At 44.7% G+C, this 21,475-nt stretch overlaps 1 protein-coding gene across 1 annotated transcript; it reads left to right on the top strand.

The window, feature by feature from the left end:
• The first annotated feature begins 906 nt into the window (after window positions 1-906).
• On the top strand, window positions 907-4,528 carry LOC123411522 (GDT1-like protein 4). Its single transcript, XM_045104486.1, has 9 exons — window positions 907-1,129; window positions 1,211-1,270; window positions 1,390-1,512; window positions 1,647-1,745; window positions 1,834-1,906; window positions 3,281-3,366; window positions 3,674-3,757; window positions 4,016-4,075; window positions 4,166-4,528. Exons 1-9 carry the CDS (start codon window positions 1,067-1,069, stop codon window positions 4,352-4,354), a joined length of 837 nt encoding a protein of 278 aa, XP_044960421.1. The 5' UTR covers window positions 907-1,066; the 3' UTR covers window positions 4,355-4,528.
• Window positions 4,529-21,475: the final 16,947 nt, after the last annotated feature.

Here is a 21,475-nt window from a genome sequence, read left to right as displayed (position 1 = left end):
GCGATTCCTTCCTCTGTCTGTCTAGGAAAAAAGAGTTGTACTCAATCCTACTACGCGAGCGCGTTCTAGCGTTGCGTGAGAGCATCTCTTAGAACCCTCAAACCCTTAAAACAAAAATCAGTTTTAAGGGTTGAGAATTATACATTTTTGATACTTTTAAGGACTGAAAAACAGGGGCACAGCCTAGAACCCTCAAATCCAACCCTCAAAATCGAAATACAGTCAGGACCGCGCGCGCCGGCTGCTGGAGCTCGCGCGCTGCTGCTGCTGCGGCGCCGTCGCGACGAGCTCCTTCTGCGGCAGGGAGAGGGAAGGGGAGGGGCGGCTGGCGCGGCGGACGGGGCGGACGGGGCGGGCGCGGGGGGCGGGCGGGGCGGCGGGCGCGGCGGGCGGCGGGGGGGGGGGGGGGGGGCGACGGCGGCCGGGGCGGGCGCGGCGGGCGGGGCGCGATGACGGCCGGGGCGGGCGCGGGGGCGCGACGGCCGGGGCGCGGAGGGAGCGCGGGGGGAGGCGGGGCGGCGGCCGGAGCGCGGGAGGAGGCGGGGCGGCGGCGGCCGAGGCAACTTCCTCGCGCGGGTGGGAACCAACTACCTCCCGCGCGAGGTGGGAAGTGGAGTGCGGGTTGGGAGGAGTTTCTCCTCCCAACCCTCACTTCTACAGGCTGAAAACTAATTTGAGGGTTGGACCTCTAAAAATATTTACGTGTTTAAGGGTTTAAGGATTCTAGTCTACGTCGTTTTTCAGACAAAAACTGTAAAAAAACGGTTATTTTTAAAGGTTTGGGGTTTGAGGGTTTTACTAGAGATGCTCTAACAAAGGCGGGCGGGGCGGTGGGTGAGCGCGCGAATCGGCACGGGACGGCGCGTCGGCGACACGGCAGGGCGAAAAGAGATCTCGAGCGGAGGGAGCGGCCAGCTAATAGGAGCGTCCGTGGCCGGTCCACTCCACCCCCCACGCCGCCCCGACCCCGAGAGAGGTCGAGACCGAGATCCCGGCCTCTCCCCGCCGCCCCCCTCCCCTCGCGCAACCCCCCACCCCACCCCACCCGCTCGATCCGCCCGCCCAGATGCCTCGGCGCACCCTCACCCTGCTCCTCCTCGCCCTCGCCGTCTCCGCAGCCGGGGACCAGGTCAGCGCCCCTCGCCCAGCCCCCGCGGGCGTCGCCTCTTCCCCGTTTGGCCTGCGGCTGATTTTGTTTTCCTCACTCCAGTTTCAGGGCGCGCACGATGGCAACGCCACCACCACGCGCCGCCTCGACCGCCGCACCAAGGTCAGTTGACACCGCACCGCACCGCACGTCGCGTGCTTTAGCCCTGGTTTTGGGAGCTCGGTGGTTGTCGGTCTCGTCTCACACCAAGGCCTCCCCCCGCCCGTTCCGCTGCTTCCCAGATGTTCGTCCACACGGCGCGCGGCGTCATCGGCGGCGGAGGCGACGCCGGCGTCGAGCAGGAGTCCGAGCTGGGCCTCTTCGACGCCTTCTTCGCCAGCCTCTCCATGATTCTCGTCAGCGAGGTGACCTGCCATTTCTCGGATACAAATGCTGCCACTACTCCACTGTTTCTGAATCTGCTCTCCTGCCTATAAACGCATATACCGTTTAATTGCTTATTACTGGGCGCTGCTCGTTCATGCCTTGCTGTCTAAAGATTGGCGACGAGACGTTCATCATCGCGGCTCTCATGGCGATGCGGCACCCCAAGTCGACGGTGCTCTCCGGTGCTCTGTCGGCGTTGGTTGTCATGACGGTGGGTGAAGCTGCGGCATCTGTTTGTTTGGCACAACAGGATCGCAGTTTAGTCTTAATTACTACTGCTGCGTTCTGTGCTGTTTTAGGTACTATCAACTGGGCTTGGCAGGATCGTTCCCAACCTGATATCGAGGAAGCACACTAACAGCGCAGCCACTGGTATGACTGATCTGATTGTTAGCTTGCTGTTCATTGATTGCTCAAGCTGGTGGTCTGAGGTTTTAGGAGTAGTAGATTTATATTGTTGTGCATGGACATCCGGGACGTTGGAGAATATTGGTCAAATCATCAAATGAAATGGCACAATATGACCATAACCGTTCCAAAAGCATTGATACGCGTTTTAGCATCAACTTGCTAAATATTGATATGTGCTAATTCCTGAAATATGTTAGATGGCCAACATTGTCCAAAAACCAAATGGTTTAGTTTTGACATATTATCAGATAGAAGTTCAGAAGTTTGATACGTGCACCTGCATTTGCTAGAATCCTTCAGAATTAGTGCCTCTGTACGAATACAAGCTGTGCAAATTCCTGTAATATAGATAAATGCATTTCCCAGTCCACGTGTTGATTAATTTCTCCCTGAACCCAAGCGAGCCTCTAAATTAGAATAGAGAAGTTGCACAAGCAACAATCTTCTACTTAAGTTAGTACAAAGTTGAGTCACTTATTTTGGGACGGAGGGAAGTAGTTTCCTTCTATCTTTATTTTATTCATATGTAAGAGTTCAGACAATGAGGCATATACAGAGCTATACTGGTATTGCCAGTTTAAGTTACGAAACAGACCAAAGCAGAAACCAGGAATGCACCACTCCATGGCCCACTCACTCAAAACCACATAAAAGGATTCCCCCTTACACTACATCAGCTGTTTTCCTTGAGTCCGCTGAGTCACCTCTTCCACAATGGTTGCCATTGCTGTAAGAAGATGCATGCCAGTAGGGTGAGACTGAGAGATCAGCTTATCTTTAACCAAGATCTTATGTCTAGTAAACCATAGTGCCCAGCAAGCAGTGGCAAAACCAAATTACAACATTCAAACTGTAATGTCATTAAATAAATAGACCTCCTTATGGACTGTGTTCTCATAACAGTGTGATAACAAATTCAGACTCTAGCATCAGGAAATAAGTGTTGGCAAAAAGAAAAAAACACACTTAGTTACCAAGGAGATGTGCCAGTGCTAGTGAGGCTCAAGACTGGGTTCCCGAACTTGTGCACAACTGTGGACTAATAACTCTTCTTCGCCTATTTCTGTGTGCAAAATTAGTGATACATCTAAGGAGATTCGACCTCACCAACTTCACATGAGTTTGGCAAACCCTGATTGAAAAATCATACTAAGGAGCTTCCATCTGTCTTAACATGCTTATAATACATTGTTGATTACACATATGCATTCTTTATTAAATCTCAAGTAAGGTATTTCCTGAAATATGCATGTTTTGCCAATTTTATAGCACTAGCATACAGTTAATTCACCAATTCGTCTAATACCTAACATCCTCCTTTTTTTTGTGCTTCAGTCCTTTATGCATTCTTTGGACTCCGACTGCTTTACATTGCTTGGAGATCAGATTCTAGAGCATCACAGAACAAGGAAATAGAAGAAGTATGTGCATTTCCTTACATGGCTCTTCAACTCTACAGCTGAGAATTAGCTTAGTCTTGTTTGTTTACCACAACTGCTAATCATAAAACATCTGTTTGGGTTGCGATTCAATTTCTCGAAATACTGAATCAGACTGCTGAAGCATAAACATCAATTCATGTAGATACACCCTTCTTTTTTTGTGTCAATAGCGGTTTTAACATCAACTGGAGATGTGCATCATGCATCCCTGCTCAAACCGCTTCTTTTAGTTTTTTGGTGTGGTAATTTAAACACCTTATAATTTCCAATCACTTGAAATATGCAGGTACAGGAAAAGCTGGAAGCAGGTCAAGGGAAATCAACATTTAGACGTGTTTTCTCAAGGTTATGTACTCCTATTTTCTTGGAGGTACATTTCCCGTCCCTTTCTCATTTACTCTATGATTCAATGATTCTTTCTTGATAGCTATGTTTTCTACCATCTCGTTTAAGATGTAATATTTAGGATTGAGAAATCTTACAATTCTCTTTCTAGTCTTGCATAGTATATTCTGTTCACACCCCCTGTCCATATACAAAATGCTTGATAAAATATACCTTCAGCAACGCTGCAGTGAGTGTGATGCCTATCAATGGCTTGATGTAATACTTCTTTTTTGTGATCCAGTCATTTGTGTTGACCTTCCTGGCTGAGTGGGGTGATCGAAGTCAGATAGCCACAATTGCGGTATGACTTATTTCCCTTCTGCAATCAAATCCTCAACTTGCCTGGTCAAGCAAAAATCCGTTTTAACCGCTAGTGTGTTTCGAAATGCAGCTGGCTACGCACAAGAATGCTGTAGGTGTTGCCATTGGAGCAACCTTGGGGCACACGATCTGCACGTCATTCGCAGTGGTGGGCGGCAGCATGCTGGCGTCGAGGATATCGCAAGGCACTGTAGCCACCATCGGAGGCCTCCTCTTCCTAGGCTTCTCTGTATCATCATACTTCTACCCACCATTGTAATCGCACCATGTGCTTCCTGCATCATTTTTTTTTCATTTGTTGGTAAGATCACTCACACTCCCTAAGCCCCGTCACCTCATCCTACTTAGCAGCATATCATGCCTGGCATACAGTTTTTCGTTGTACCACGATACTCTGACATATATATATACAAGTTGACCCGATTCCAAGAAATGGGTACCTAAGTCCCGATTGCTTTATCAATCTGACAGCATTTCTTCGATATGACCACTGTAGAATATTGATGTTACATCTCGCTAAACTGTTAACCAACTAGAGACAATGGCCAGCAGGCTTGGCTAGTAATTGAACCACCAGCTCCACCGGCCGATGATCTTGCCGACGTATGGGTGGTCGTGTTGCTTGTAGTGGCACGTGGTTGGGAAGATGCCGATGACGTGCCTGCAGTCTCTGAGCAGCACGTCTCCGAGGAGCTTCTTCTCCCGGTGCTGCCATGGCGCCGCCTTGGTGGCGTGCCTCCCGGTGACGAGGAACATGTGGCCTTCCTGGAAGAGGTAGCGGCACCCGCCGGCGGAGACGCGGCAGAGCGGCGCGTAGGGCTCGCTGCTGTTGAAGACCACTACGTCCTGGAGGAAGTTGCCCATGTAGCCCCACTTGCAGAGGATGGCGTAGTGGTCGGTCTGGGGCTGGAAGAAGGCGTGCTGCGGCTTGTAGGGGTCGAGGATGAAGTAGTGGAAGTACTCCCAGTTTCCCGCGAAGGCGGCGCGGCAGCTCAGGATCATCTGCCCGCCGGTCATGGTGCTCAGCATCCCCACCGTGTGGTTCTGCTCCGGCGACGCCACCGCCACCTTGGGCTCCGCCGCGTGCGGGGACAGCATGCCCACGAAGATGACGATGGACGGGATCGCAACGAACACGAACGGTATCGAGATGATGGTCAGCCGCCGTAGCAGGTCCTTCTTCTTGTCCTCCATCAATCAAATCAGTATCCTAATTAATTTATTATTAATTAGGTTTCCTCCTTTTCTCCTTCCTTCTTTATAGTTTGTAACTCCTCTGGGCGATTGTGTGGCTGTGGCTGATGAGGTGCTGCGAAATATAGGGACTGCCCTGCAGAACAGAACAACGTGCGTACGTGATGCATGTGTCGATCTTCATAGCATGGTGCTTATATTTAGAAGAGGGGAGTCTATTTTAGGCCATTTTATGGAATTGTGGTTGACAGAAATGATTTTTTTTTGCTTTAGTTGAACATTCAATGATTCGAACCAAAAAGAAAACACGAACAAGTTTATTTATTTGATTCATGACCAACCGGCAACCTTAAACCGCATGATCGGCGTTCCAAAACCGTTGCTGGAACGTTGGAAGATTTCTTGCGACATGGATTACATGTTCGAGTTTGCATTGCATGCATGGAGGCATGTCAAAAACACGCAATTCATGGAAACTGGTGCAAGAGCTTGACGACATGCACAACTATTTGCAACGCGTACCTGCAAATTGGATGTGGCCGAAATGGATCACGGCGCGGGCCGATGGCTCTGCTCGGTTTGTATGTCTCGCAGGTCGCTTGTGCAGAGGATTGGGACGGGGGCTCGGAACAAGGGAAGAAATGGAGAATGGGAGCGAACCGGGAGGGAAGGAGGAGATTGTTGCTGGCGTTGCTTCGACTTTCGAGGGAGGGGGGAAGGAAAAGGTATCTGAAGGAAAAGCGTGCATGGAAGATAAATGGTATTCCCTCCGTTTCTAAATATAAGTCTTTTTAGACATTTCAACAGGGAACTACATACGGAGCAAAATGAGTGAACCTACACACTAAAACATGTCTATATACATCCGTATGTAGTTTACTATTGAAATGTCTAAAAAGACTTATATTTAGGAACAGAGGGAGTAGATATGGCTTGTTGGGGTCCGGAGTTGGCGCCGGCCAGTCTAACGCTGGTCCGCGTGACGCAATGCAAGAGAATCGGCTCGGATGGAGATGGCTCCACCTGGAAAGCAGGGTGGGGGCTGGGCAGGCTGATGCTGATCGGCGTGAGGGTGCTTGGAATCCGAGGCCCCAAGAAGATGTGATGGCCAACAAGAACTCGGCCTTAAACCAGCTGGCCTCTGCGGCAGGGGCAGCGAGAACGCCCTCTGCTCGTGCTTTTGCTGACGAGTGACGAGGAGGAGGAGGGGATGCTATGCACCTCGGGAGGATTGCTTGAAATTCAAAATTCAAGTTTGGTTGATGACTCGTGCCTCTCCTTGTAGGCAACATTCAGTGTTTTGACCCTTCTAGGAAACTTGAGCAAGATCTAACCTTGGTTTGAACAAAATTCAACATCTCATCCTTTTCCTACCATCAAGGTGGAAGGCGGTAGGATATGGCCACGTAGGGTTGACAATTGAGGAGACGTTTGTTCGGTTTTGCCGACGTGGTTACGGTGTCTCTGACGGTAGGGTTTAACACCCTCACCCCCCTAACACACACAAACCCCGAGGCAGTCCGGTTTCTGAAACAGGATTTTATTTTGCAATATGCTATGCAACCTAACGTCAGGGATCCTGGCGGTAGTACCTACCGTGGCGCCCTCGACGATAGGAATCGAACACCCCCAAGAGGGAAAATTGGTTCTGTTACCGAAACAAAGATTTATTTTTCGATAGGGTATGCAGCCCTACCACCGATAGTCTCTAGTGGTAGGGTTGTCGGTATGGTTCTGTCCCCTTTAAACTTCATTTCTTTTCTTACAAAAATTGATCATTCAGTATAAATAACATAATCTTACACATCATACTATAATTTGAAAAATGATATTTAGTATCTCACACATCGAAATAAAGGATAGTTCAACATATCCAACATAGCAAATAGGTTTACATGTCCATGATAGCAAGTACTTGAACATAGCCAACAAGTTCTCGTTCAACTCAACAAAAAGTGAATACTTCTACTCCCTCCGTCTCGGTGTATAAGTCATCTTACGTTATCCACCGCGATCAAGACGAAGAGGAAAACGAGAGAATTTAATGTTTATTTGCTTATTAATTCTATTGCATGCAATGAACTAACCATTGCATGTTGTGCTAGGTAGTTTCAAGTCATTAAAACACATGCACATTCCACATCTCTTATTGGTTGATTCTTTCATTCATGTCAAGAAACAAAAAAACAAGGTAGGAGTTAATGAACCACGTCTAAGTATTTTGAGATTATTTGGTTTTCATAAGATGACTTATGCACCGGGACGGAGGGAGTACATGACCATACATTTAGTCTTCATCCCCTTCTTGGCGGTATGCTCCTTGTTTCTCTTTGAGCGTGTCTCATTTGTTTATTTCGTTGTTGTTCGATGATGAGGACGCTCTCTTTGAAATGGCGATGGACGCCAAACATCCTTGTGTGGATGAGATACCCTTTCGTCCTGGGTTGGCTGAGTGGGTGGAGCTTTGTCATTCTCCTCTTCACCCTCTTCTTCCTCTCCCTCAGCTTGCATCTCATCATCTTCTTCCTCGTCTTCCTTGTCCTCTTCAACATGGCGAGACGACGTCAAGGGTAAAAATATGGGGTTTATACCTATTGCATGAATTTATCCCTCTACATCATGTCATCTTGCTTAAGGCGTTACTCTATTTGTCATGAACTCAATACACTAGATGCATGCTGGATAGCGATCGATGTGTGGAGTAATAGTAGTAGATGCAGAAAGTATCGGTTTACTTGTCTCAGACGTGATGCCTATATGTATGATCATTGCCTTAGATATCGTCATGACTTTGCGCGGTTCCATCAATTGCTCGACATTAATTCGTTCACCCACCGTAATATTTGCTATCTTGAGAGAAGCCTCTAGTGAACACTATGGCCCCCGGGTCTACTTCACATCATATTTTCAGCTCTACACTTTTAGTTTGTTGCACTTTCCGCCTTCAAATCTCACCTTGTAATCAATCGTGAAGGGATTGACAACCCCTTTGTAGCGTTGGGTGCAAGTTTGTTGTTTTTGCGCAGGTACATTGGCGCTTCGTCTTGATACTCCTACTGGATTGATACCTTGGTTCTCAAACTGAGGAAAATACTTACTGCTACTGTGGTGCATCACCCTTTTCTCTTCAAGGGAAAAAACCAACGCAAGCTCAAGAGGTAGCAAGAAGAATTTCTGGCACCGTTGCCGGGGAGCATCAAGTGAAGCTTATCCAAGTAAGTGTCGCAAACTCATCTCATTTATAGCCAAAACAAGGCCTTTACCGACCATATCGTCGATGCTATGATGAAATATATTGAAGAGAAACTTGAATTGGAAGTTTCTATTCCTAGAAAACTTCAGGATGAGTGGGAACCTACTATCAAAATCAAGATCAAAAACTATGAATGCAATGCTTTGTGTGATTTGGGTGCTAGTGTTTCCACGATTCCAAAGTCTTTATGTGATATTCTAGGCTTTAATGAGATTGATGAGTGCTCTCTTAATTTGCATCTTGCGGATTCTACTGTTAAGAAACCTATGGGAAGGATCAATGATGTTCTTATTATTGCAAATAGGAACTATGTACCTGTAGACTTCATTGTGCTTGATATTGATTGCAATCCTACATGTCCTATCATTCTTGGTAGACCTTTCCTAAGGACTATTGGTGCTGTCATCGATATGAAGGAAGGGAATATTATATTTTAATTTCCTTTAAAGAAGGGCATGGAACATTTTCCTAGAAAGAAAATAAGATTGCCTTATGAATCCATGATGAGGGCTACTTATGGTTTGAGTACCAAAGATGATGATACGTGATTCTATCGCCTTATGCGTAGCTAAGGGCGTTAAACAATAGCGCTTGTTGGGAGGCAACCCAATGAATTTATCTTTGCTTTTTTGCTTTCTGTTTTGCTGCGTCCACACCATCATAATTCTGTTATGATTGTGTTTTTTGTGTTTCTTTTTGTGTTTGAGCCAAGTAAAACCTTTATGACTAGTTTGGTGATGGTTGTTTGATCTTGCTGGAAAAAGACAGAAACTTTTGGCTCACGAAATTATTTTTCATTTTTATCCAGAAAGAGCTTTTGAGTTGATTCTTTTTGCTTCTGGTTGATATGCCATTTTCCCAAACTTTCATAATTTTCAGAATTTTTGAGATACCAGAAGTATACGAAGTATACATATTGCTACAGACTGGTCTGTTTTTGACAGATTCTGTTTTTTGTTGTTGTGTTGATTGCTTAGTTTTATGAAACAATGGATAGTATCGGGGGGGGGGGGGGGGGGTACTACCCATGGGAAAGTGAGAATACAGTAATCTAACACCAATATAAATAGAAATCAAGTTTGCTACAGTACCTCAAGAGGTGGTAGTTTGTTTTCTTGTGCTAATGATATCACGAGTTTGTGTTTAAGTTTTGTGTTGTGAAGTTTTCAAGTTTTGGGTGATGTTCTCATGGACAAAGGGATAAAGAGTCGAAAGAGCTCAAGCTTGGGGATGCCCAAGGCATCCCAAGCCAAATCCAAGGACACCAAAAAGCCTAAGCTTGGGGATGCCCCGGGAAGGCATCCCCTCTTTCGTCTTCAATCCATCGGTAACATTACTTGGAGCTATATTTTTATTCACCACATGATATGTGTTTTGCTTGGAGCGTCGTGTATCATAGGAGTCTTTTTGTGTGTGCCACAATCATCCTTGCTGCACACCTTTTGAGAGAGACATGCACTCAACGTGAATTTGCTAGAATACTCGTTGAGCTTCGTTTATATCTTTTGACTTAGGCAATTTAGCTCACATGTGCTTCACTTATATCTTTTGAGCTAGATAACTTTGCTCTATGTGCTTCACTTAGATCTTTTAGAGCACGGCGGTGTCATATTTTGGAGAAATAAGAACTCTCGATCTTCACTTATATCTTTTTGAGAGTGCTCTCTCTGAGTAACTTGGTAGTTGGCTTGTGCTATGAAAGTAGTCCCAAAGATGATAGGCGCCCAAAGAGGATACAATGAAACTTCCATCTTCTTGTGCATTGATTAGAAAGAGAAGTTTGATTCCTCTTAATTAGTTTTGAGACATGGATTTGATAATATTAAGAGTTACGTTAGTAGGGTGTTGTGAATCTAGAAACACTTGTGTTGAAGTTAGTGATTCCCGTAACATGCACATATGGTGAACCGCTATGTTAGGAAGTCGGAGCATAATTGATTTACTGATTGTCATCCTTTGTGTTGCGGTCGGGATTGCGCGATGGTTAACACCTACCAACCCTTCCGCTAGGAGTATGCGTTTAGCACTTTGTTTCGATTACTAATAAAAACTTTTGCAACAAGTATGTGAGTTCTTCATGACTAATGTGAGTCCATGGTATAGATGCACTTTCACCTTCCACCATTGCTAGCCTCTCTAGTGCCGCGCAACTTTTGCCGGTACACAAAACCACCATAGATCTTCCTCAAAACAGCCACCATACCTACCTATCATGGCCTTTTCATAGCCATTCCGAGATATATTGCCATGCAACTCCCACTGTTCCGTCTCATGACATGTGCCGTCACTTTCATATTGCCATTTCATGATCATAAGATAGCTAGCGATATGTTTCAACGTCATACGCCAAGCTAGATCGTTGCACATCCCGGTACACTGTCGGAGGCATTTCCTATAGAGTCATCATTGTTCTAAGCATTGAGCTGTGATAAAATAAAAGTGTGATGATAATCATTATTAGAGCATTGTCCCATGTGAGGAAATAAAAAAAGAGGCCAAAGTTGCCCACAAAAAAATATATGGAAAGAGGCCAAAGAGCCCAAACAAAAAAAGGAGAGAAAAAGAGAGAAGGGACAATGCTACTATCTTTTCCACACTTGCGCTTCATAATAGCACCATGTTCTTCATGATTGAGAGTCTCTTGATTTGTCACCACCATATGCTAGTGGGAATCTTCATTATATAACTTGGCTTGTATATTCCAATGATGGGCTTCCTCAAAATTGCCCTAGGTCTTCGTGAGCAAGCAAGTTGGATGCACACCCACTAGTTCTCCTTTTGAGCTTTCACATACTTATAGCTCTAAGTGCATCCATTGCATGGCAATCCCTACTCTTTCACATTGATATCTATTGACGGGCATCTCCATAGCCCTTTGATACACCGAGTCAATGTGACCATCTCCTCCTTTTTGTCTCACAACCTCCACCACACTCTATTCCACCTATAGTGCTATATCCATGGCTCACGCTCATGTATTGTATGAGAGTTGAAAAAGGTTTGAGAAAGTAAGAGTGCGAAAACAATTACTTGGCCAATACCGGGGTTGTGCATGATTTAAATTAGTTGTGTGGGGATGATGGAGCATAGCCAGACTATATGATTTTGTAGGGATAATTTTCTTTGGCCTTGTTATTTCGAAAGTTCTTGATTACCTTGCTAGTTTGCTTGAAGTATTATTGTTTTCATGTCAATAGCAAACTATTGTTTTGAATCTTACGGAGCTGAACATTCATGTCACATGAAAGAAGTTACAAAGGACAAATAAGCTAGGTAGCATTCCACATCAAAAATGCAGTCTTTATCACTTCCCTACTCGAGGACGAGCATGAGTTAAGCTTGGGGATGCTTGATACGTCTCCAACGTATCTATAATTTTTGATGGTTCCATGCTTTTATCTTGTCAAACTTTGGATGTTTTGTATGCCTTTTATATCTTTTTTGGGACTAACTTATTAACTCAGTGCCAAGTGCCAGTTCCTGTTTTTTCCGTGTTTTTGACCCTTTTCACAGGAGAATATTAAACGGCGTCCAAACGGAATAAAACCTCTGAAAAGATTTTCTACGAAACAGAAGATACGCAGGAAGCTTGAGAACTAAGGCAGAGGGCACCAGGGGAGGCCACAAGCCCCCTAGGCGCGGCCAGGGGGGAGGGGCGCCTAGCAGGCTTGTGGGCCCCCCGTGGCTCCTCTGCCCTACTTCTTTCGCCTATAAATCCTCGAAAAATCCAAAACCACGGGAGAGATCCACGAAAATACTTTTCCGCCACCACAAGCTTCTGTCTCCGCAAGATCCCATCTGGGGCACGTTCTGGTGCCCTGCCGGAGGGGGATTCGGATACGGAAAACTTCTTCATCAACACCATTTCCTCTCCGATGATGCGTGAGTAGTTCACCATAGACCTTCGGGTCCATAGCTAGTAGCTAGATGGCTTCTTCTCTCTCTTGGATCTTCAATACAAAGTTCTCCATGATATTCATGGAGATCTATCCAATGTAATCTTCTTTTGCGGCGTGTTTGTCGAGATCCGATGAATTGTCGATTTATGATCAGATTATCTATGAATCTTATTTGAGTTTCTTTTGATCTCTCATATGCATGATTTCATATCCTTGTAATTCTCTTCGAGTTGTGGGTTTTGTTTGACCAACTTGATCTATGATTCTTGCAATGGGAGAAGTGCTTAGTTTTGGGTTCATACCGTGCGGTGACCTCACCCAGTGACAGAAGGGGTAGCGAGGCACGCATCGTGTTTTTGCCATCAAGGGTAAAAAGATGGGGTTTATATCTATTGCATGAATTTATCCCTCTACATCATGTCATCTTGCTTAAGGCGTTACTCTGTTTGTCATGAACTCAATACACTAGATGCATGCTGGATAGCGGTCGATGTGTGGTGTAATAGTAGTAGATGCCGAAAGTATCGGTCTACTTGTCTCGGACGTGATGCCTATATGTATGATCATTGCCTTAGATATCGTCATGACTTTGCGCGGTTCTATGAGTTGCTCGACAGTAATTCGTTCACCCACCGTAATATTTGCTATCTTGAGAGAAGCCTCTAGTGAACACTATGGCCCTCGGGTCTACTTCACATCATATTTTCAGCCCTACACTCTTACTTTGTTGCACTTTCCGCCTTCAGATCTCACCTTGCAATCAATCGTGAAGGGATTGACAACCCCTTTGTAGCGTTGGGTGCAAGTTTGCTGTTTTTGCGCAGGTACATTGGCGCTTCGTCTTGATACTCCTACTGGATCGATACCTTGATTCTCAAACTGAGGGAAATACTTACTTCTACTGTGCTGCATCACCCTTTCCTCTTCAAGGGAAAAAACCAACGCAAGATCAAGAGGTAGCAACATCCGTCTGCGGCTGTGGAAGCATGACACCATGGTCCTGTGACAACAGACCTTCCCCTGCAACAACACCAGAAGAATGTTGCTAGCACTCCCTGGCAACGAAACTAGAAGAATGTTGTTGATGACCCACCAGCGCATGGGTTCGCGGTAGTTTTCAAGGGTAGAGTATTCGACCCAAATTTGTTGATTCGCCAGGCAGGAGGTGAGAGGATACTCTCGAGTATTAGCAGCTGAATGTATCAGATTCAACCGCACCTGAAAGATTAGTATCTGCAAGCAAAGTAGTAGTAGCAAAGTAGGATGATAACAACGGTGTCAGAAACGATCTGTTGACATGACAGACTATTCCTAATTGTTGTATCAATGGCGCCAGAAGTTGCCCGTTGACAGAAATTGTCTTTTCCCGTCAACGACGAGCGAACCAGGATTGTAGCAGGTAGTAGCAGTGTAATGAGTAACAGTAGTGGCAAGGAACATAAGTAGTGACATCGGTAGCTAGTAGCAACAGTAGCAAGCGACAGTAGTAACAAAAGTAGCAAGTAGCAACAGTAGTAACAACAACAGCAATAGTAGTAACAGTAGTAGCAGCAGAGCAAGACAAGTAACAACAGCAGTGGGACGAACTCGTAGGCAATGGGTCGGTGATTCGTTTGGATGATATTCATCATGCAACAGTTATAACACGGAGAGATATGTGGCTAGCTCCCGTTCGTCAATGTGATGTAGGCATGCATTACGTGTGTAGTCATACATGCTTAGGGAAAAGAACTTGCATGACATCTATTGTCCATCCCTCCCGTGGCAGTGGGGGTCCAAAATGATACTACAAGATATTAAGGTTCTCCTTTTAATAAAGAACCGGAACAACACATTAGCACTTGGTGAACACATGAACTCCTAAAACTATGGTCATCACCGGGAGTGGTTCTCGTTATTGTCACTCCGGGGTTGCCGGATCATAACACATAGTAGATAACTACAACTTGCAAGATCGGATCTAAAACACACATATATTGGTGACAACATAATAATTTCAGATCTGAAATCATGACACTCGGGCCCTAGTGACAAGCATTAAGCATGGCAAAGTAGTAGCAACATCAATCTCAGAACATAGTGGATACTAGGGATCAATCCCCGTCAAAACTAACTCGATTACATGATAGATCTCATCTTATCACCGCCCAGCGAGCCTACGAATAGATTACTCATGAACGATGAAAAGCTTCATGGAATTGGAGAGGGAAGAAGGTTGATGATGACGATGGCGATGATTTCCCCTCGTCAGAGCCCAAAACGGACTCCAGATCTGTCCTCCAGATGAAGAACAGGATGTGGCGGCGCCTCTGTATCGCAAACGCGATGAAATCTTCTCTTCTGATTTTTTTCTGGGCGAAAGTGAATTTATAGAGCTGAGATTGGGGGTGGGAGAGCCACGTGGGCCGCACAAGCTTGGTTGCCGCGGCTAGGGGGGGTGGCCGCAGCAACTGGGCTTGTGGCCCACTGGCCCATCCCCTCCGATGGATCTTTGCGCAGGTATTTTTCATATTTTCCAAAAAAATTCTCCATAAATTTTCAGGACGTTCCGAGAACTTTCATTTCTGCACAAAAACAACACCATGGCAATTCTGCTGAAAACAACGTCAGTCCGGGTTAGTTCTATTCAAATCATGCAAATTAGAGTCCAAAACAAGGGCAAAAGAGTTTGGAAAAGTAGATACGATGGAGACGTATCAAACTCCCCCAAGCATAAAACCTTGCTTGTCCTCAAGCAACTCAGTTGACAAACTGAAAGAGAAAGAAAAACTTTGACAAACTCTGTTTGATCTTGTTGTTGCAACTATGCTTAACTCATAACCAGAATTTCAGCAAGATCACAAGTTAACCACATAAGCAAGTGACACAAAGGTCTCACGGTAAACTAATATCAATGGCATAATCAGCTAGCGAGAAAATAATAATGAGTTTCAGATACCAACAATTCAATCAAAACAAGCATGAAGCAATATGAATAGGTGGTATCTCGCTAGCTCTTTCTAAGACCGCAAAACATAAATGCAGAGCAATTTCAAAGATCAAGGGCTGACTAAACATTGTAATTCATAGCAACGAAGATCCCGTCAGTCATTATCAATATTAATCAAAAGCAAAGCATAAAAATGACAGCGGTGCTCTCTAATTGGTGCTTAAATAAGAAGAGGATGACTCAACAGGAAAATAAATAGACATGCCCTTCGCAGAGGGAAGCATTGATTTGCAGAGGTGCCAGATCTCAAGCTTTGAAAACAGAGGTAATAATTTTGGGTGGCATGCTTTCATTGTCAACGCAATGACCAAGAGTTCTCAATATCTTCCACGCTACTCATGCTATGGGCAGTTCCCAAACAGAAAAGTAAAGTTTTAACTCCCCCACCACCAATCAATCACACTCCACGGCTAGCCGAATCCTCGGGTACCGTCGATACTAACATCAATCCGGGGGGAGTCTTGTTTTACAGTTATGTTTTCGATTTAAGCGTGGAACTGGGCATTCCAATTACCGGTCCCTTTCTCGTGAATGACAGTGAATAAACACATGTCGAGGATAACACGCCTAACATGGAAGATACCAATAGCCCCCTGTCACCACATGAGCGGTTCGGGCATGCAAAACAGATTATTTCTTGAAGGTTTAGAGAATGGCACATGCAAATTTACTTGGAACGGCAGGTAAATACCGCACATAGGTAGGTATGGTGGACTCTCATGGAAAAACTTTTGGGTTTATGGAAGTGGATGCACAAGCAGTATTCCCGCTTAGTACAAATGAAGGCTAGCAAAAGACTGGGAAGCGACCAACTAGAGAGCGACAACAGTCATCAAGATGCAATGAGTTTGACTAACATGGAGTGCAAGCATGAACAAGATATAAATAACCATGAACACGAACATCATAGAGGCTATGTTGATTTTGTTTCAACTACATGCATGAACATGCGCCAAGTCAAGCCACTTGAATCATTCAAAGGAGAATACCATCCTATCATACTACTTCATAGTCATCTCAAAATCTATGTTGGCATTCAAGAAAAACCATTATAAGCTCCTAGCTAAATAAGCATGGCATCAGAAACTATGATCTCTAAGTTGTAATTGCAAACATGGTTCTCTCATAACAAAGTTGAATCTGGGACGACAAGTTAGTCATATTTACAAAAACAAAATAGATAGAGTTGATACCAGCTTTTCCAGTCTCAGTCACTTCATCATATATCATCATTATTGACTTTCACTTGCACGATCGAACGAAGTGAACAATAATAAGCGTGCTCGTGCAATGGACTAAGCTGAATCTGCAGGCAAACACAAAGGAGAAGACAAAATAATATGGCTCTTTGAAAACTAAACAGGTATGCATGCGAGAGCCACTAAACATTGTAACCAATATCTTCTACCTTGACCCAGAGAATAAGAAAACTATTTACATGGGAAAGCTCCCAACAAGCAAAAGAAGACAGGAAAATCTTTTTGGGTTTTCTCAAAAGGACACAAAAAAGAAAACAAGAAAACAAAAATAAACTAGCATGGATAATACAGTGGCAAAGTGTAAACACCGGCGAACAAAGTAAAAGCATAAGCATGAATGTAAAGTCGGTAAGAACACGTACTCCCCCAAGCTTAGGCTTTTGGCCTAGCTTGGTCTACTCCCAAGGCGGGAAATAACCAGCTCCGGGGTACTCTGGAGCGGACTGTGAATGCCACTGCCGTGTGAGGTCCTCTGGCTCCCACTGATAAACTGGCGTCTGGTACTCGACTGGCGGCTCGGGCACGAGCACCTGTGGTTGGGCTAAGCCCCAATTTGCGTAGATGTACCAGGGCATAATAATGTACCTACCTGCATGAAGATCGAACAAAGAAGGAGCAGGCAAAGTAATAGTCTCTCGAGTACCCTGACTAAATACCAGGTTATAAATCATCCGTCTACTAGCGTCTCTATCCAGAAAATCATGGCGAACCATGCTGTCATAATCCAGATATTTCTCAGGAAGAAGCATCTGTTCTTCCTCGCGAAGTCTAATGGGTATCTCAAAGTGTCTAGCGAGACGAGTAGCATAGATACCTCCTTAGACGACACCTTTGGAACGGTTTGTGTTCAACCGCTGAGCTACTATAGCACCTAGGCTATAAGTCTTAGTGCTATAAAGGCCTTCGCGCAAAACTGCAAGGTCTGGAGAACTAAGTGATCCAGCCTCCCCACGGCCAATCAAACATTTTCCCACAAATAATGAGAAGTACCGAAGCACAGGAAAATGTATGCTAGCATTTCTAGCGCGAGACACTCCTCTCTCCTCTCCAACAGCAATAGTACCTATGAAATCTTCCAAATCCCGTGGACGAGGATCATGAATATCCCCAACATAAGGTAATTTGCATGCATTGCAAAAATCCTGTAGTGTCATGCACTGGGGGATATCGTACAACATGAACTCAACCATGGGAGGATTCTTCCTCGGATAAAAGTTGAAGCTTTGAATGAAAATGTTGGTGAGGAGGAGGTATTGTGAGCACTTATCTTCAATGAACGGGGTAAGACCTGCGTTCTCCACCAAGTGATAAAAGTCTTCATAAAGTCCGGCGACGCGCAAAAATTCATCACTTGGCCACTCGCAAGCTCGAACTTCCGTGACTCGAGGAACCACGTACTTGGGGAGGTTCTTCTCATCCTCCTTGGGGTTACGGCTTGAAGATCCTCTCAAGAACCTCCTCATCTTTTTCCTTTTCTAGCTCTGAAAAATTCTGAAATTTTTAGAAAATTCGAAAAAAAGTGAGTGAGGATTAACCCAACTAGTAGCAACTACTCCTACTAGTGCCTAGAGACCGTATCACGCGCTAAAACTACTTGGGACCAGCTAAAATCAACATTTCAAGCTCAAGAACAGGGTCACCAAGGTAGCAAGAATACGCGAAGGATAAATCACTAGAGCAAAAACTAATTGGACCAATGGAGGAGTCACTTACCAAGGAGCAATTTCCCCAAAACGGTTCGGAGAATGATGCTTTGAGCAAGGAGATCGAAAATCACAGCCAAAAGAGCAAGAACACGGGTTTGAGCTGCGAAACAATTTTTTCTGGAGGAAGAAGAAGAGGATGGGGGCTGGAGTGAGTGGAGGGGGCCCATGTGGGCCCCACAAGCTTGATCCCCGCGACCAGGGGGGTAGCCCGTGGTGACAGGGCTTGTGGCCCACTGGGGTGGCCCCCAGGCCATCTCTCTGTCCTAGTATATTTCAAATATTCCAGAAAAAATTATACTAGATTTTCAGGACCATCAGAGAACTTCTATTTTTGGGGTATTTTTCTCCGGGACGCTAAAACAGAAAACAGGAAAAACTAACTAAACCTATCATTTTCTTCTAAGCAAAAGAAAGTGAAAGCTTAAAACCGAGGTATGTGACTCTTTGGTTCATCCATTTCATGGTCATCGAAAGAAATCCGTCAACGGGGTTGATCAAATCCTTATGACAAAACTTTCTCGAATCACAAGAGAGAACGGAGAATTTTCGAATAGCCACTAAGTCACCTCAATGGGGATATGAATCTCCCCAACAAGCAAATCATACTTCATCTTGACATGAGGAATAGGGCATTCAAAGCTCCTAATAAGAATCGATGAAGTTTTTTCGATAGCATTGATGCAATGTACTTGATATCGTTTCTTGGTAAAGTGCACGGTATGCTCATTACCGTTGACATGGAAAGTGACTTTGCCTTTGTCGCAATCTATAACAGCCCCTGCAGTGTTTAAAAGGGTCTTCCGAGGATGACAGCCATGGCATCGTCCTTGGGAATATCCAAGATAACAATGTCTGTTAAGATGGTGGTGTGAGCAACCACAACAGACACATCCTCGCAAATGCCGACAGGGAAAGCAGTTGATTTGTCGGCCATTTGCAGAGAGATTTTAGTGGGTGTCAACTAATCCAGTTCAAGTCTACGATAAAGAGAGAGCAACACAACACTAACTCCGGCTCCAAGGTCACATAGGACAGTTCTTACGTAGTTTGCCTTAATGGAGAAAGGTATAGTGGGCACTCCGGGATCACCAAGTTTCTTAGGAGTCCCACCTTTGAAAGTGTAATTGGCAAGCATGGTGGAGATCTCAAGATCTGGTATCTTCCGTTTATTGGTCACGATATCTTTCATGTACTTGGCATACATAGACATTTTGAGCATATCAACTAATCGCATCTGCAGAAAGACGGGTCTTATCATTTCAATAAAGCGCTCAAAATCCTCGTCATCCTTTTTCTTGGATGGCTTAGGAGGAAAGGGCATAGGTCTCTGAACCCATGGCTCTCTTTCTTTACCATGCTTCCTTGCAGTGAAGTCATTCTTATCGTATTTCTTAGGTTGTGGGTTATCATGATTAACCGTAGGTTCAATCTCCACATCCTTATCATTGCTCGGTTGAGCATCATTATGAACATCACTGTCCATATTGTCACCAGGTTCATGTTCGTCACCAGATTGTGTTTCTGCATCAGACGCAGAAATATCATTTGGTTCTTCAGGTGTGACAGTATTTGGTGAACTAACATGCAGGTTTCTATCATCCTTCTTCTTCTCCTTAGGATGACTGGGTGTATCTGCATGAATTCCTTGAGAATCTTGATCAATTCTCTTAGGATGACCTTCAGGATACAAAGGTTCCTAAGTCATTTTGCCTCCTCTAGTAATGTCTCTGACAGAGTTGTCATTTAATTCATTGAGCAGGTCATTCTGAGCTTTAAGTACTTGTTCTACCCGAGTAGTAATCATAGAGGCATGTTTACTCAGAAGCTTCAGATCATTGACATTTCTGTCTACACAAGCACTTAAATGACTAAGCATACGGGTACTTTGTTCCAAATGTCTGCTAACATAATCATTGAAACTCTGTTGTTTGTCAACAAAGTTGTCAAATTAATCAAAGCATAGGCTAGCAGGTTTATCAAAAGGAATATCACTCTCATCAAACCTACGCAGAGAATTTACTTCCACTACCTGTATCGAGTTATCGAGACCATGGATCTCTTCGATAGGTGGTAAATTTTTGACATCTTCACATCTAATGCCTTTCTCTTGCATAGATTTCTTGGCTTCTTGCATATCTTCGGGACTGAGGAACAGAATACATCTTTTCTTCGGAGTTGGTTTAGGAGGTGGTTCAGGAATAGTCCAAGCATTATCGTTGATCAAGATGTTATTCAATAGAGTCTCAGCTTGTTCTACAGTTCGTTCCCTAAAAACACAACCGACACAACTATCTAGGTGGTCTTTAGAAGCATCGGTAAGTCTGTTATAGAAGATATCAAGTATCTCGTTCTTCTTAAGAGGGTGATCAGGCAAAGCATTCTGTAGCTGGACGAGCCTCCCCCAAGCTTGTGGGAGACTCTCTTCTTTGAGTTGAGAAAAGTTGTATATTTCCTGCAAGGCAGCTTGCTTCTTATGGGCAGGGAAATATTTCTCACAGAAGTAATAGACCATATCCTGGGGACTACTCACACATCCAGGAGCAAGAGAAGTGAACCAGGCTTTAGCGTCATCCTTTAAAGAGAAAGGAAATAACTTAAGAATATAGTAGTGGCGGATCTTCTCCTCACTAGTGAAAAGGGTGGCTATATCGTGTAGTTTGGTAAGATGGGCTATGACCGTCTCAGACTCATAACCGTGGAAAGGATCAGATTCGACTAGAGAGATTATCTCAGGATCGACAGATAATTCATAATCCTTATCGGTGATAAAGATAGGCGAAGTGGCAAACTTCGGGTCGTATTTCATGCTAGGTTTGAGAGATTTTTCCTTCCACTTGAGAAGTAATTTCTCAGCGTCATAGGCATCCTGACACGCAAGAAAATCATCAGCTATCTCTCCCTCCATAACATAACCCTCAGGTATATCAGGCAATTCATATCTAGGAGAGCTAGATCTATCAGGAGCAAAAGCAGGTTCTATCTCAATAGTATCGGCAGTTTCAGAAGCATCACGACCATTGGCAGTAACTGTAGCAATATGAGCATCACGGAACACCCCTAGTGGCACATCAGGCAAAGTA

This window comes from Hordeum vulgare, chromosome 7H (assembly GCF_904849725.1).
Source record: "Hordeum vulgare subsp. vulgare chromosome 7H, MorexV3_pseudomolecules_assembly, whole genome shotgun sequence".
NCBI lineage: Eukaryota > Viridiplantae > Streptophyta > Magnoliopsida > Poales > Poaceae > Hordeum > Hordeum vulgare.
The sequence above is the reverse complement of the archived record's forward strand: the minus strand, read 5'-3'. Positions and strand labels throughout refer to the sequence as shown.

Bases quoted from the DNA above. Each gene is read 5' to 3' on its own strand.
- LOC123411522 (XM_045104486.1), top strand. From the start codon at position 1,067: ATGCCTCGGCGCACCCTCACCCTGCTCCTCCTCGCCCTCGCCGTCTCC. The intron at 1,271-1,389 runs GTCAGTTGACAC...GCTGCTTCCCAG, and splicing joins GCCTCGACCGCCGCACCAAG to ATGTTCGTCCACACGGCGCG. The intron at 4,076-4,165 runs GTATGACTTATT...TTCGAAATGCAG, and splicing joins GTCAGATAGCCACAATTGCG to CTGGCTACGCACAAGAATGC.